The 16,284-nt window shown below is 35.2% G+C and overlaps 1 protein-coding gene across 3 annotated transcripts; it reads right to left on the reverse strand.

Moving 5' to 3' along the window:
• Positions 1 to 8,339: 8,339 nt before the first annotated feature.
• LOC129768483 (RNA-binding protein squid-like) lies at positions 8,340 to 9,561 on the reverse strand. Of its 3 annotated transcripts, none has more exons than XM_055770170.1 (2): positions 8,645 to 9,561; positions 8,340 to 8,515 (listed from the first exon to the last, which is right to left on the reverse strand). In XM_055770170.1, the coding sequence occupies exons 1-2, from the start codon at positions 9,486 to 9,488 to the stop codon at positions 8,496 to 8,498; spliced, it is 864 nt and encodes a 287-aa protein (XP_055626145.1). In that variant the 5' UTR covers positions 9,489 to 9,561; the 3' UTR covers positions 8,340 to 8,495. The 3 variants fall into 3 exon arrangements, with proteins under 3 accessions (XP_055626145.1, XP_055626144.1, XP_055626143.1); XM_055770169.1 differs by having other exon boundaries at positions 8,340 to 8,530; XM_055770168.1 differs by having other exon boundaries at positions 8,575 to 9,561.
• Positions 9,562 to 16,284: the final 6,723 nt, after the last annotated feature.

Below are 16,284 nucleotides of genomic sequence, written 5' to 3' on the forward strand. Positions count from 1 at the left end.
TTTTACTTTTTTTTTTATCCCAACAGTTTATTTTATTAGGCTCATTTAGCAATTCAGCCTGTAACAGAGCCGAATTCATTCGATTTTACATTTATGAAAAATATCGTATAGATGAATTGTTCCCTATCATTGATTATTTCTCATTAATGCTTTTCAATGGCCATTGCCATTTTCACCTCAATTCATTATCAATTTACGTCAACAGCAAAACTAGTTCGGGTTTCTTAACATAATAAAATCCGTTCTGTCATTCAGCTGTACCATAAAAGTTCAAAACGTGATGGTAACCCGGAATCCGAATTGAACCCACTTAAGGGGGGACCCCAGTCTGGAAAATCGAAAAAATCGAATTTTTGTTTTTTGCATTTCTGGGAAGCTTATGCACTCAGAAATATTGTCCTAAAAGGATTTTTCGATTTTTGATTTCGTTGGAAAGTTACAGCAAAAAGTATGAAATCACCTCAAGGGATATAGCATTGCTGTACGAATTTTCAAACGCGTTTTTCTGGAAATCATGTTGTTGATTTCCTGATGATATCGATATCTCAGGGTCTACTCGACCGATTTGGTTGAATTTTTTTTATCAGCATGTAAAAATAGATTATCTAAAGCGATACATAGCGGTTTTTTGATATCTCATTTTTTCGATTTTTTATGAGCTTCTAAACAGCGTTTTTTTATGAAAAATAAATCATTTAAAAAATGGCCGCATTTTGGCAAGTTTGTCAACTTTAGGTATTGCCCTAAAGTTTCTAAATATACATAGGAATTTGTTCTACGACACCCCGTTATTTGAGAACAGAAACCACCAGTAAGGTACAGACTTTCAGACAGCTTATACGCATCCAGCAGTCAACAGCGTAATAATCATTATTCGTGCACTCAACAAATGGAAAATACATCTTCAAATATTCCTTAAACAATAACCAAAATACCCGAATACTTTATTCTTAACACCCGAAAAACAAAATCACTAAAATTCATTATTTTTCGACCTTCCAGACAGGGGTTCCTCTTAAGTAAATCAAAGCCTTTTTTAGAAGAAAAGTGATAAGAGACAAGAGTGTCTAGCGCAGATTATCAATATGACACGGTCTTCGAAATTTAATTATTTATCAATTATTGTAAGTAAATTTTCTACAGGCTTCGAAAATTACACTGATGGCTTCATCGCATTGAAAGAGAATATATTAAAAAAATTATAGTATAATAAATGAATAAATAAGAACAGAAGCGTGTACACTGATTTTCCACAATTTTTTCACCCCATGTTTTCAGCCCTGGGGTAAGTTGAAACAGAAGTGAGAATTTTCTACATCCTCTTCTCTACATAACACGTAACAAATGGTGATTTAAATTTCAATTTTTTTTTCTAATATTTTTTTCTTAATAGATCTATTAGTTCTAAGTAATTAGTTCTAAGTTCCAAGTTCTTAGTAGTTCTAAGTGATTTTTTTTCTTAATAGTTCAATAACTTCTATACTTTTTTGCTGTATATTATATTTTAATTTGACGTCTGAATTATGAGCTACATTTGAAAAGAAGGAATAATGATACGCCCTTCTATAAAATCAGTCGTAATTAAAATTGGTTATATGATAAGGAAAATTGTGATTTCGGGAAGTTGTCACCTTGTGAAAAAGGTTTTAAAAAAATCTGCGAGAGTCGGATCAAATTCTGCCGTTTTTCGGCTGATTTGGCGTGGAATTGCAAGTACTACACTATTAATTTAGTTGTGTAAACTCGTGTTCGTTAACATTAATGATGATAATGAACATTTTCCGATTTCTATCTTCGACACTAAGTTCATTGAATCATTGAATCAAATTCATAGACATGTACATAATTTTGAAAATCCTTGGACTACTCAACGAGTGTTTTATCACGCTGAGCCTCGACCGAGCTAGGGGACGTTTTTCATTTGGTCGAGTTCGCCAAATGGGTTGAAATCATCACGTTTTGCATTTTGTTTTCTCTACCTGTAAAGGATTAGGGTACAGTTGAACAGCTGAACGGTTTTGCTTATTACGTCCAGATGGAGAAAAATGACATACAATGATTTCATCTAACCAGGAATTTTGGACATTTCGCTATATTCACTTCACAGAACGATCCCAATTAAACCATGATATATCTTGATTTCAATGATAAAGTGGTTACGTACGATTGAAGTGAAATTTCCTCAATCCCTCAATCCTAAACAAATATAGAAATAGAAATATTTGTTAATTGAATGAAGTCTTTCAGTTATTCTCCAAACATGAATTTTGGCCAAGGACCCAAGAAGTGAATAAAAAGTAATAAAAATTAAATGATTTGTTTGACAGTTATTTGGAATTCCATTTTGGTTACACATACACAGTGCTTGAGTCCGGGAACTCAATTAACCGGACTCAAGCTGTAGGGCGGTTTGATCGGCTTTAGCCGCATGCATTTTAATAGCTATCAAATCGATGTGGAAAGGGTATTGAAGCTAATGGTAACTATTTGCAGTAGTAAAATCAACAAATATTAAAATAAATCTATCTTGACTACGATGTTTAGGGCCTCTCTAATACAAACAAAAAAATAAATGCAAAAGAATTACATTGAATGTTGAATGTTGAATGAATGAAGAGATAGAGATCTCTCAAAAGTTCCTCTTTTTTAAACATAGCTCTCATGTCGTGTGTACTCGAGCTGTTCCATTGCATCTTACATTTTGGCCGAGCTTTTTTGCCGAAAACAAAAACAGCTTTGGTTTACCTGAGTAAGAAACAATTTGAGACAATTCCACGCTTTGCATTTTACCTCCTTTACCTGTAAAGATTTTTGGCCATTTTTCTTATTTCTCCCAGATGAAGAAAATCAAAATTTCGTCCTCCAATAGCCGTGACCGGCTGGGAATAATATCATGGCTCATCGAGGAAATTCCGCTGTCGGAAATATCCTAAACATTCTCACAAAGTACAGAATTCCGAAAATCTGGCTAAATATAATTATTGACTAGATATTTATGGTAAAAATCTCTCCATGAACGGTTTAAATAGACGACAAAAAGTTTATTGGAAATCTAACAGCCTAACCCATGGTACCCATGCAAAACTCATTCGGTATAATCGTCAATCAGCTCAATTAATTCGAGTAAGATCCTATCGTTTGTACTTTTGGAATATTTTATGAACATTAGGGTGGCAATGGATGTATGGGAAAAATTTCATCATCAAATTTCAAAACCGACAATGTACATTTTGTTTATTGGCCCAAAAAATGATCTGTGCAAAGTTTCAGCACCATCGGACATGATTTAGGGTGCCTCAAAGCGCTCAAAGTTTTGATTTTTGATCCTCGAAAATAAAAAAGGAAATTTTTTTTCGATGCCAAATGACTTAAAAAGGCATAAAACGTCGAGATCTGGTGTTATCACAAAAAAAAATTTTGGCCGAAAATCGACTTTTTGGGACTTAGCCTGAGTGGCCAAAAAATCAAAACTTTGAGTGCTTTGAGGCACCCTAAATCATGTCCGATTGAGCTGAAATTTCGCACAGTTCATTTTTTTGAACCAATAAGCAAAATGTGCATGGTCGGTTCTTTAAATTCGATAATTTTTTTCCATACCTTCATTGCCTCTCGAGGCCAAGTCCCAATAGGTCGATTTTCGGCAAAAAATTTGAGATGACACCAGATCTCTACGTTTCACGCATTTTTAAGTCATTTGGCATCGAAAAAAAATTCGATTTTCCAAATTTCATTTACTCTCCCCTTGAAAGATTTTCAAAACTTTGAGCGCTTTGAGGCACCCTAAATCATGTCTGATGGTGCTGAAACTTTGCACAGATAATTTTTTTGGGCCAATAAACAAAATGTACATGGTCGGTTTTTGAAATTTGACATGACCATTTTCGCTGCCACCCTAATGAACATATTGTTATCTTGGTGAGAGTAGATGTAGTGGACAGAAATATCGGCAGGAAATAAAAAGTCAATTTCTTTCTGTTTTTTCAAAAGTTTTGTGAACTGACACAATTATTTGCCAACTATGTCAATGACAACCTTAACCTTATCAACCAGCTTCCATTTGTTCCCTTTGACGATTCTGTAAGATTTTTCAACACAGAAATATTTTCGTTTGAATGAAATTTTTTCCCTTTGTCTTTGACGATGAATGATACAATAAGCGAACTCCCTCTGCAACAGCGTCAGTCTTGTATATCCACACCAGGCTTTTCCCGAAGCGTTTTGAGATATTTCGGCTCCATCGATGATCATCTTTCATATCATTCGTTTCATTCGCTTTCAAACGAAGTTATCACTGTCGTATCAAACTCCTTCATTCGAGTTACAGATTACGGATCAGATACAGAGTTACAGATAAGTAACTATGTAGCTATGAAGATACTAATGCGGAAAGCTTGATGAACTCCGAAGATCAAAGAATGATTTATCCTGGAACCAGAAATCAGTGGTGTATTCATCAGTTTGAAGTGATTCAATTCAAATTTGTTCATAATGTTCATACCAAGTAATAATGGGATTGTTTATAAGTTACTAACTGACCCGGAAAACGTTATTCTGCCATATGAATTATTTCTACAGAATATGTTGGATGGTTGGAAAAATAAGTAATATATTACAAGAGAGCTTGCATGTTCTTGTTCAGATCTGTACAAAAACTGTCTTCGACAAAGTTGTTACATATAATAGAATGCTCATTTTTATGTTATCAAAAATAGGGTGACCAAAATTGTCGATGAAAAAAACAGTATAACTTTCTTATCTTTATAGATAGAGGTAAACATAGTTCGACAATGTTGTAGTCCCAGTTATTTGAGACATCTTTGTAGAACAAAGTTTTATAAGGCGATATAGCGCCTTTTTACTAAACTGCGTTAGGATCTCCATTGAAAAAACTGTTTTTTTGCTCTAACTTTTATATTTCAAATTCTACATTCAAAATGTCTTCGAAAGACTTTTAGAGTTTACTAATACAAACATTTTTCGATGCAGCACTTGTCAATATCTCAACTAAGTTGCTTTAGAGTAACCATGAAAAACCGGTTATTTTACTAAAAATTTTATATTTAAACTTCTACATCAAAATTGTCTTGGTACGACTTTTAGAGCTTATCAATACCAACATTTTGCGATGCAGAATTTTTCAATATCTTAACCCTGCTCAAAGTTGTTGATGGGTTTTCACCCGAAAACTCATGATTTCAATTTTAATTTACTCAAATACAAAAAAAACATATCTTTGAAAATCACATATTATATACAGTGAAATTTATTCTTTCAAATTCCGTCAAAACAAACATTTTTTTATGTTTGCCCCAGAAAGAATGGCAAGCAATTGAAGAGAGCGTATTTTTTGGGAAGAAATATCAATAACTTTGATTGAAGTTGAGATATTGACAAGTTCTGAATCGCAAAATGTTTGTATCAGTATGTTCTAAAAGTCTTTCGAAGACAGTTCGTAACTAGAATTTGAAATATAAAAGTTAGATAAAAAACAGTTTTTCTCATGGTGGCCCTAACGCAATTTAGAAAAAAGGTGCTATATCGGTTATTTCAAGAGATAGAAAAAAACATTGTTCTACAAAGATGTTTTAAATAACTGGGACTACAACATTTTCAAGCTTTGTTTACCTTTATCTATGAAGATAAGTAAGTTATATTTTTTATTTCATCGACAATTTTGATCACCCTATTTTTGATAACATAAAAATGAGCGCTCTATTATATGTAACAACTTTGTGGAAGACAGTTTTTGTCTAAAGAACAACTTTAATTTAAATCGTCAATATTAATTCCAATTGAAGAAACTACCTCCAATTGGACAAACTTATCTTTGTAGAAAAAACACACAATCATTTTTTTCGATCTAACTTTTCACAAAAGCGTAGCCCATTTTTTCTAATTTTTCTTTCTATCTTGAATTTTCTGCAAAGTCGCAAATTTGATCAGCCGTTCTGCTGTTGTTAATTGTTAATTGAGGCTAACAATACCTTTCCAGTGACAAACAAATACAATCAATATTCATGCATTGTGTGGCAAGCATAACCATATGTTTATTGTTCAAGGATTGTCGAACGAATTCACAACCCGAAAAACATTTTAGACAGTGGCGGGATTCGAATCCCCCAACCTTCGGCTTGGAAAACCGACGCGCCTACCATCTGCGCTACTGCCAGACTTTACAGTCAAGAAATACTTAAAATAGTTTGCAGTTGCTAAAAAAATGGGTAGGTTATAGCTATGATATAACCGCAAAGTTGACGTGGGACTAGCTTAGCTTAGCAATCATTTGTTTGTATTGATTACAATTTTGATTGAATTAAACAATTTCCGAACTCAATCGAATTTAATATATTTGCTTTGTAAGTAAAGAGATTGAATAAATGCTATGTAAGGTCAATTCATGTATTGTGATAGATAATGTTCTTCGTTACTAGTAAAGTTAATGACAGTCCTTTCACGTTTGGTATGATGCCTAGGACAAAATATGTGAACAGAAGAATTATCAAACGATTATTTTATTTTACATTTCCCTCTGAAGTTTGTATCTCTCAAGTGCACGTACTTCTCGAGCCGCGAATTTGCTTGATTTGATGAACTTCAGGCACTCAGTGCCAGAAATTCAGTGAGCAGGAGATATGAAAGCATATCTTTCAATGCAATCTTGAATAACCGAGCCAAAACGTTTTGTTCGTACCCGTTTTTGTAATCCGTGTTAGGAAAACACATTTCGGAGTGCAAAAAAGGAGAGGTTTTAATCTTTTCAGTTCATTCGCCTCTAATGTCTGCTAGATTTTCCCAGGTTGCTAAGTTTACATCGGGTTAAGAAAATATATTCTAGACTGCACAAAGGCAAGCGAGTACAAAAGTACTCGCAGTTTGCATTTCTTTGCAAAATCGAATTTCTCCACGCTCCTTGGATTTAAAGTATGTGTTAGGGAAGCACATTTCAGTCGGAACAAAAATACCCCCGACCTGCATGAATTTGCAATGCCAATTCCCCCAGACACCTTGGTTCTGAAGTCTGTTTTGGGGAAACACATTTCGGTCGGAACAAAAAATGCCCTCGACTTGCATTAATTTGCAATACCTATTTCCCCACGCTCCATGGATTTGCAGTCTGTGTTAGGAAAACACATTTCAGTCGGAACAAAAATATCCCCGACATTCATGTGTTTGCAATGCCGATTTCTCCAACACTGCTTGATTTTGAAGTTTGTGTTAGGGAACACATTTCGGTGAGAACAAAAATACCCATACTTTCATGTATTTGCAATGCCGATTTCCCCAAAGCTGCTTGGTTTAGATGGCTGTGTTAGGGAAACCGTAAATCGGGCCAATCTAAACGAGGTAGTAGCGTTTAGATAACGCTTAACATTTTACAGTTATTCAATTGTTCATCTAATGAAAAATAAGATTATATTAATTGCGATAAATGCGTAGAAATATTCCCTATCAATTGATGCAAACATCTTTCCGATACAGTAAGAAATATTCGAGTTATAAGCATTCGGAATCTTTCATTTTTCTTGCATGTTCTTTGTTTATGTTTTCATTTCACCTCCCATATACTCCGGTTGGACGTAGTCCCACGTCAAAAAAGGGTTATGATACATGTAAATATTGTATATTCATCAAATGGAAGAAATTTAATTTGCAAGCAAACTCGCGCATACGGTCTCACAGACCGAAAAATCAATAATTCTCTTTTGAGGTGGCTGAATTCAATTAATCTCGTCCGACTCGACCGTTTGGCTGCGGTTGCTGATGAATCAATCGAGTCTTCATCTAGTTTGTTTTGATGTGTTTGTCCACCTTGTTGATTTGTAGCATGGGGCCCTTTGTCCCGTCTTCATCTTTATATTTCTCTACAGTTGAACTAGGATTGTCTAAGTAATGTATGTTTTCAACTGTTCAACTGCAACCATCACGTTCAATTCACTAATTGGAAAATTTTACAGATTTTCAAATGGGCATTTTCCAAACAGCACAATGAAATGTTAACATTGAACTTCATATCATGATTTCACATCTGACAACCCTGATCGTATCTAAAAATGGTGACATAAGGCTTTCCAAATAAAACATTTCATGAAGATCGTGTACTGGAATATAATATTTTGCTCCACTCGACAATGACTGAAGCCGTCATCTAGAATAGGGCCCATAGTCGTTATTCCTGTATCTGAAGCGGCATATATACACCGTGAAAACAAGGCTTCTGGAAAACAATAAATCCGTACTACTTGGAGAGACCGATCATTAGATCGAGGATACTCTACAGTTTTGTTTTGTCCAATACCAATAATCGTTTAACGGAAACGTTTTTGAATTAAAAGGCGTAATTTATTTTTATTACAACTTTATTTCACCTTTCAACTCGAGATTTTCCCTACAATATAATTAACTGAAGAACGCAGCTGCCCAGATATGATCCCACCCACGAACCGTGGGAAAAGCCTTCTCCGCTTAATGGACACTAGCGATGGGACAATTAGTTTTCAATGAGAATTCCACGTTCCTGAAATGATATGATCTTCAGCAAATTGAGTCAATTTTAGGTAGGGTCTCTCAAAATACATTTTCGGGAATTAGTATGGGTTGAATTTTTGTTGACGACCACCACCGCCGCGTCCACCGCGTTGCTTACCAGTCTGGAAACCACCGCCGTTCGAGTAATCATATCCGCCGAAGCCCCCATAGCCCCAGTCATTACTATAATCGCTGTATCCGTATCCGTTTCCATATCCCGGACCACCGTATCCGGCTCCATCCCAGCCCTGATTGTAGCCTCTGGCGCCACCGAATCCTCCCCGTGCACCACGCATTCCTCCGCGAGGGCCACCGCGCATTCCACCGCGGCCGCCCATTTGCATATGGTCCGCCTTCGGGGTGGCCTTCTTAACATCGACTTCCTTACCGGAGATTGTCTGCTTGGGAGTTCTCAGCACTTCATTGGCATCCTGCTCAGACTCGAACGTGATGAAGCAGAAATTTTTCCTCTGGTTCCTTTGCTTATCGAACGGCATCTCAACTTCGGCTATGCTGCCAAACTGACCGAAGAAAGTCTTAATCTCCTCATCGCTGATCTCCGGAGCCAAACCACCGACGAAAATTTTTCCCTGGCGTGCTTTTGCTTTCTTCGGGTCAACCTTCTTGTCGTTGATTACGTGATCGCCAGCGGCGAATACCTTTTCGATGGATTCGGTACTCTTGTACACAATGAAAGCGAACCCACGCGAGCGACCAGTGTTGGGATCAGTCTTCACGTTGATATTCTCGATCTCACCGTACTGTTCGAAGTGCTCCTTCAGCTCCTTTTCGGTAGTTCCCGGGCCAAGTCCACCAACAAACAGCTTCCGATCGTCGTTACGAATCCCAGAATGTTCGGCATTGCCATTAGATCCATTGCCTTGGCTCTGTTCCCCATTGCCGGATGCCTCCTGACCATTACCTGTCATCTCGACGTCTTGGTGCTCTTGATTATCAGCCATGCTAACGGATTGATCGCTCGTGAGTGTTATGATCTGTCTAGCACAAAAGCTTTTACTGAAGTGAACGAATTTACCATTTGTTCGGTCCTTCTCAATTTACTCACATTTACGGGTAAACAATTCCCATATTCATAATTGTGATTCAGACTCTTCAGTTGTATGTTGTATGTCATAAATAAATTGCTCCCCTTCACAGGTACCGCAAATCATACTGCTTATACTACCTGCTCAGAAACACACATATCATCCGGACGATTTAACGTATTATGTCATCATACATAAATATATGCACTCGTTTTTTCAACAATTTAAAGATGGGATACAATGAGAATCCTCCTCGAAATTGATTTTACATACCTGTACATGTGTTTTTATAATAATTTTTCACATAGTACAGCAATTTATAATATCTCAAAACGATGTATGCCATTTCCTAGTCAATCATGATGAATTTATCTTTGGTATTCCACGTCAACATTTTAAATAACCACATCGCCAACAAGATTTTTCCAATATCATAGATTCAAAAGATATTGTAATAATCTTATACAACAGACCTCAATCATCCGCGAGCGGATGATCCGCGGCTCCTACTCCTTTGTTTTGGTCTGGGCTTTTACCTCATTTGACCACTGGTGTGCATGATCTTCCAGAAAAATGCTACAGTTTGATTTCTGCATTGATAAAACAAAGTTCTCATGCTGAAATATCTTATTATTTTTCTATTTTAATTTCATTTCAAGTCCTTTTTTTGGGTAATCCACGATATTTGTTTGTCACAAAAAACAACTTCCAAATACAACAGCTAGAAGATTTCTTCATTAAATTTAAATTGAATGAATTGGCGTTAGTCCAACTATCAGTACAAAGCAAATGAAGTGATCTTTTTTCAAATGACAATAAATTAGCTTTTGAAAATTATAAACTCAGCAATTTCATGCCAAATCGATTCAGTGGTTCTCAGATTTTCATGAACAGTAGTTTTGTTCTATTTCGAAAAAAATTATCCTCGTATTTTTTTTAATCCTTTTATCCAAAAATGTCTTTTTCAAAAGTTCATAACTTCTGAACTACTAGACCGATTCAGATAATGAACATATTAAATTGAAGCCAATAAGTAGGCCTTTATAAAAAAAAATATTTCTAGATACATTATGTGACAAAAATCTCAGTTTTAAAGAAAAAATATTAGAAAATACAGCGCCCTCTATCTTTAACCGAGAAAACTATGAAAAACTAACACAATCAATAATTACAAAAACGAAAATTCACATTTTTCGCAAATAAAATATTTCTTCAAAGAAGACTAGCTCATTAGCTTTAATTTGATATGTCGATCATCTGGATCAGTCCAGTAGTTCAAAAGTAATGAATTTTTGTGGTGGAAAAAGGGAGCAATTCCAAATGAAATCGACAAATGACGAAACATGAGTGTTTCTGATTCGAATGAAAGTTTGTATTCCGTATGGGTTGGAGGGAACATGAACATGAAAAAATTTAAAAATATGTAATTTAGATATTGCAAATTATTTTTTTTGTAAATAAAAAAAGAGTACTATTTTTTTTTCACAGTGTATATTTCTTTCACGTTTTTACATCAATACTCTATAACTCATTCTAAAACACTATTTCGGTACGACTTATGGTTTTTGAAATATAAATTATCAAAGATTTATCTTACTTAAATCGATACGCCCTTTTCAGAAGTTACGCTTGAATCGAAAAAATTCCCATTTGCTGTGGAAAGCTCATATTTCGTCCAACCCAAACGGAATACAAGCTTTCATTCGAATCAAAAATATATGTTTTCAAAATCTTCATTTTTAGGACAATTCCATTTGGAATTACTCAAGGGAGAACAATTGTTTTAATGTACCATCGGTTTTCAAAGTTAATCATAACTCCAAAACAAACAAAAAACACCTCTCTGATATTATATGTAAAAAAAATCCTCAGCTTTAAAAAAAAATATAAAAAATATATAGTGCCCTCTAATCCAAACCTATGAAAACAATAAAAAACCACTACAATCAGTAATTACGAAAATAAAACCCGTTTTTCCCTGCAAGTGCAATATTTTTTAATAAATATATTTAATACTAGCTGACGCGGCAAACTTCGTCCCGCCCACAACTGCTTTTCTGATTAAAATAATTTCGAACACTCACGTTCCCCGAAAATAATTTTTCTGTGCGCGATCTATATTCGCAGTATATAATTTCTTTCTTGACATATACACCTGACGCGGGCTGAGACACTTCAATCCTGATACTGACTGTTCAAATCCGTTGCTCCGTCCTTGAGTTAAATCGTGATGAACGGACACCAAATCATTTTTATTTATATAGATGCAAAATTTGCCAAAAAATGACTTTCCAATTTTCCATCTTTCCGAATGATTTTTAAAAGTTTTTTAGCATGTAAACCTGACGCAGACTAAGACACTTCAATCCTGATACTGACTGTTCAAATTCGTTGCTCCGTTCTTGAGCTAAATCGTGAGGAATCTCATTTTTATTTATACAGATATCGATCATTTAAATCGGTTCAGTGGTTCATAAGTTATGAATTTTTGAAAAAAGTTATTTTTGGAAAAAAGTGGAAAAAATTGATTTTTCGGATCACCCTAAAATGGAAATGGGCACCCTAATAATAAAATAAAAAAATAAGGGCACAATGTTTTGCGATAAAGAACAAAATTATTTTTTGACGAAAATCTTAGAATCACTATATCGGTTTCACATGGAATGGCTCTATAACAGTACATACTCAATACTAAGCAGTGGTAAATTATGATGAATGAATAATAAATTTCCAGCAGATGTTTTTTGTTTTTTGTTTTTATCTATTACACAGTAGCTGTTTAGGCCTAAGAGTATTCAAATTCTATCAATACACAACACATGCCACCTTTTCGGCGTTAGAATATTCCTATTGTTCGGATGTTCACAGCGGGATTGTTGTTATAAGGCTTCCATTGTTGTGTTAGAATTAGCACCAATTACCGATGCAGCAGATCGTAATGTGAGCGGTAAGGGACTGGGATTACCGAAACATGATGATTGTTGCGTGGACGTAGTAGCTAGAATAACACACAAAGATGGTCAGTTGAGGGGCCCTGAGTGATGAGCTCATGATCGTTCGCTTAGTAGCGGACACGCAACCAATTAGGCTACGAAGACCCCCAAATTTCCAGCAGATCAATTCGCGCACCTGGCCAGCTTCAGAGCTATCTTCCTAATACTTACAGCCTTTCACTGTAAATACTCCAACAAGAAGCTAAAATATGAACTCTAGTAAACTTTGCCCTTTGCGAATATGTATTGCTTGGAGAAGCCAACAAACACAAGGGTCGTGATAGCGATCGATTCGGAATATTTTCACATAAAAGCCGATTTTTTGTATCCCATTTGTTTTTTTTTATATAGGCTCATTAGCATTTTGGCTGTAACAGAACCGGATTTGAATCGTGTACATATCTCATGGTTTTATCGTATCTATAAATCGTACATTATACAGTAGCCATTTAGGCGTAAGAGTATTCTCTCTGTTTTTCCATTGTTCAGTTAGACCACCGGACAGCGGAGTTGATATGATCATTGTTGTGTTATTAACACGCGAAAAATCGTAACTCGTATAATCGTGTGTGTGTGTGTGTGTGTCTCTGTTATATTGATATTGTGTATTCTCAGGTGTTATTGATATTTATCTAAAGAAAAATATATAATTGAATGAAAAAACTCCAGAAAATATTTTTTTCTTCAACTTTATTCAGTTTTAATAGTCATTTAATTCAACCACCTCATTGATTATCGGTCTGTCAGACCTATGCGCGAGTATAGGAAGGTCAATAGCACAACAGCCCGATGTTTCTTGCAGAGCAGAGTAGTTGTATGGATGAATCGATCTCCGTCGCTGATTATTGTTGCGTGAACGTAGTTGTTCTTTAACAACACAAAGATGTTCAATTGAGGGCCCTGAGTTTTAAACTCACTGTCGATCGCTTAGTAAGCGAATGCGCAATTATGTGGCTACAAAGACCCCCTTAAAAAAGTCGGTTTCGTTAGCAATTGGATTTTTACCTGGTCGCGACATTGGCAAAGGTAGATTACCACTTCATCGTCCCAAACTGTGCCGTGTATCGTTGCATACAGTTTCATCACTATTGTTTCGTTTAACAGGTGTTGAAGATGGCAATGAGCTGTTCCTCAGATGATTCGTCTCAAGATATTTTTGTATGATCCAATATGATTTTTTGTTTGGCTGTGTCCGTTTCGAGAGCTCCTAAATGGTCTGATTTGAACCTTGGGTCTGAAAAGGTTGCAATCAGATAGTTTTGATCTTCTCCTAAATAGTTCTAAGAGTGTTCAGTGTTCTTTGTGCAGTCTCGTCCTTGTCCAAATACTTTTCTGAAATAGCAACATGCGGAATTACCTCGGAAATACTCGAACTACTACATCAAGCCTAATAGTTGTTGAGTCGTCAAAATTAGTGTATGTGTCGCCGATCGCAATTATTTAATTCGATTATTGAAGTCACAATAATTTCGTACCTGAAGACAGTTCTAAGTTTTTTGTAATCTTAATGAAAATAATTGATTGCTATTCTTAAAAAACGTAATTCTACCTCTTACAATTATTTCAGTACACTTACAAAAATGTCATTGTTTTTTGAATAAAAAGGTATTATCAAAAAAGAATTGTTTCATAATCCTTGCAGAAAACTTGATATACTATTAAAAGATATTTATTCTAAACGAAAAATTTATTATTCGTTCATAATTTTAATTTAATTTTTTATATAAATTTTACCGCTTTAGTTTCTTCATGTACGTACACTGTTTCTCCTAATTTTGTATTCACTAATGAAGGGCCAAATATTCGGCCGCCGAACATCTTTCGAATCCGGCAAGGTATCCGTTATCCGGTCAAACCACTATTCGTTTCATCACTAGTTATTTTCATTACCCTTATAATTGGTGTTGCATGTAATTCCCGGCCAATTGGGAGTTTGGTTTAGGACCACCAGTTTTGAAGGTGTCTGAAAAAGGGACATATTTATGTCCCTTATGAACGGGTAAATTCTACGTGCTTACGCAAAGCAAACGTCAAACATAAACGATAGTGAGTAGTGTTGATAGATTTTTGCCGATTATGTTATAATTCAAATGCAGTTCTCATATGAAACGATAGTGAAACCAAGGGATTACCCTAAAGAAGCAATTGTGATATTAATTTTATAGTTATATCATCAGTACATTAAGCATCAAGATATTAGAACAAAGTGTCCGAAATATGAATCAGAACGGTACTTCTGGAAATCACTTTCTCGCGACTGTAGCGACAACGTAAAAACTAAATTATAAACCATTATATTAATCAAAACAAATTAGAATTTTTTACAAAAATATTACATACATACATTATATTACATATACATACAATACATTAAACACGATACTTTGAAACTTGCTACTAAAATATGATTGCTAAAATAATGCTAAATAAACAACAAAAACATTGAAATTACTATGCTCTGGTAACCAAGGTGGTGACATCTCTATACTAGCATACAGCATGTAACCAGGGATGCCAACTATAATTTTCAAAAATCAGGAAGAACAAAAATAAAAATCAAGAACAAATCAGGATAGTTCATATTAGGTTGTCTGGAAAGTTCGTGCCGATTTTTAGGAAATCAAAAGCATAATTTTTCTACGCATTACATACAATTATTCAATTGTATATGCAAAGTTTGTTTCACATTTTTTCACCATCTTTCACGCAGCTCGAAAATTCTGTTCTCTTAGAATATGTTTGCTTTCTCGTCGAAAATTGTTCGAGGTATGTTTTATACTGCCTATAGAGTAGAAGTTCTTGCCATTAAGTAAACCTGTGATAATCTGTAGGTGCAATTTACGGTTAGTTTAGCTGATGGAATAGCACATCCCAGCTAGACTGCAGAAAGTTTCGTTACATTTTAGAAGCGAGTCATTTCACAAAGGTACTGGAGATGCAATCCATTTAAAGTTTTTCGGTCAAATTGTGTGGCACTGTCACAATCATTGATTTCTTCCACCTAATTTTTCATCAGAATCAACTCTTCTTCCAAAGCGACTTATTTGGAAGTTTCGTTCGGGCGTTCTAATCTGATGAAGTATCTTTCTTTCACGCTAAATGCATGCTTAAATACATGTCGGCATTTTTTTATAATTCTCATTTAGGTTAAATAAAATGTACAGAAATCAGGGGAAATCAAAATCTGTTCAGAAGAATCAGGTATTATTTTCACTGTTGGAATAACATTGAACAGTGCGGTCATTTTAATGAATTTAAAAACGCCTCTCGTAAAAATTCTTCTTGTGATCGAAGCGACGTCATGTCTGAAATGGAAATTCTACCAGCTTACCGGTTTAGGGCTAACAAATTTGAACAGTTGTATGCAATTTCATCGGTTTCGCTCAAATTTAAATCTTGCTGAGGTAGAAATGAGACCAGACGAAGGTTACAGTAAATCACGACGGCGAGACAGGGTTTAAATGCAGGGATAGTTAACAAAGAAAGCGGCAGGTAGAGAAGAGTTTTATGTCCCTGGCGAGACAACCCCCAAAATGTTTGCATTGCATTGCAGCTTTTATTTTGCTAAATGGCAAATGTTCGCATCGGTCGCTTTACTGTTCTATTTTTCATTGTACATCCCCCTAGCAAATTTCACTGAATTTTTAACAATTGAAGCCTGATGAGTGGAGAACGAAAATGTTTGCCTGATGCTAATCCCAAGGATAGCCGTCATGAAC

The sequence above is a fragment of the Toxorhynchites rutilus genome, chromosome 2 (genome assembly GCF_029784135.1).
Source record: "Toxorhynchites rutilus septentrionalis strain SRP chromosome 2, ASM2978413v1, whole genome shotgun sequence".
Taxonomy (NCBI): domain Eukaryota; kingdom Metazoa; phylum Arthropoda; class Insecta; order Diptera; family Culicidae; genus Toxorhynchites; species Toxorhynchites rutilus.

Excerpts from the sequence above, each read along its gene's own strand:
- LOC129768483 (XM_055770168.1), bottom strand. The coding sequence starts at position 9,488 with ATGGCTGATAATCAAGAGCACCAAGACGTCGAGATGACAGGTAATGGT.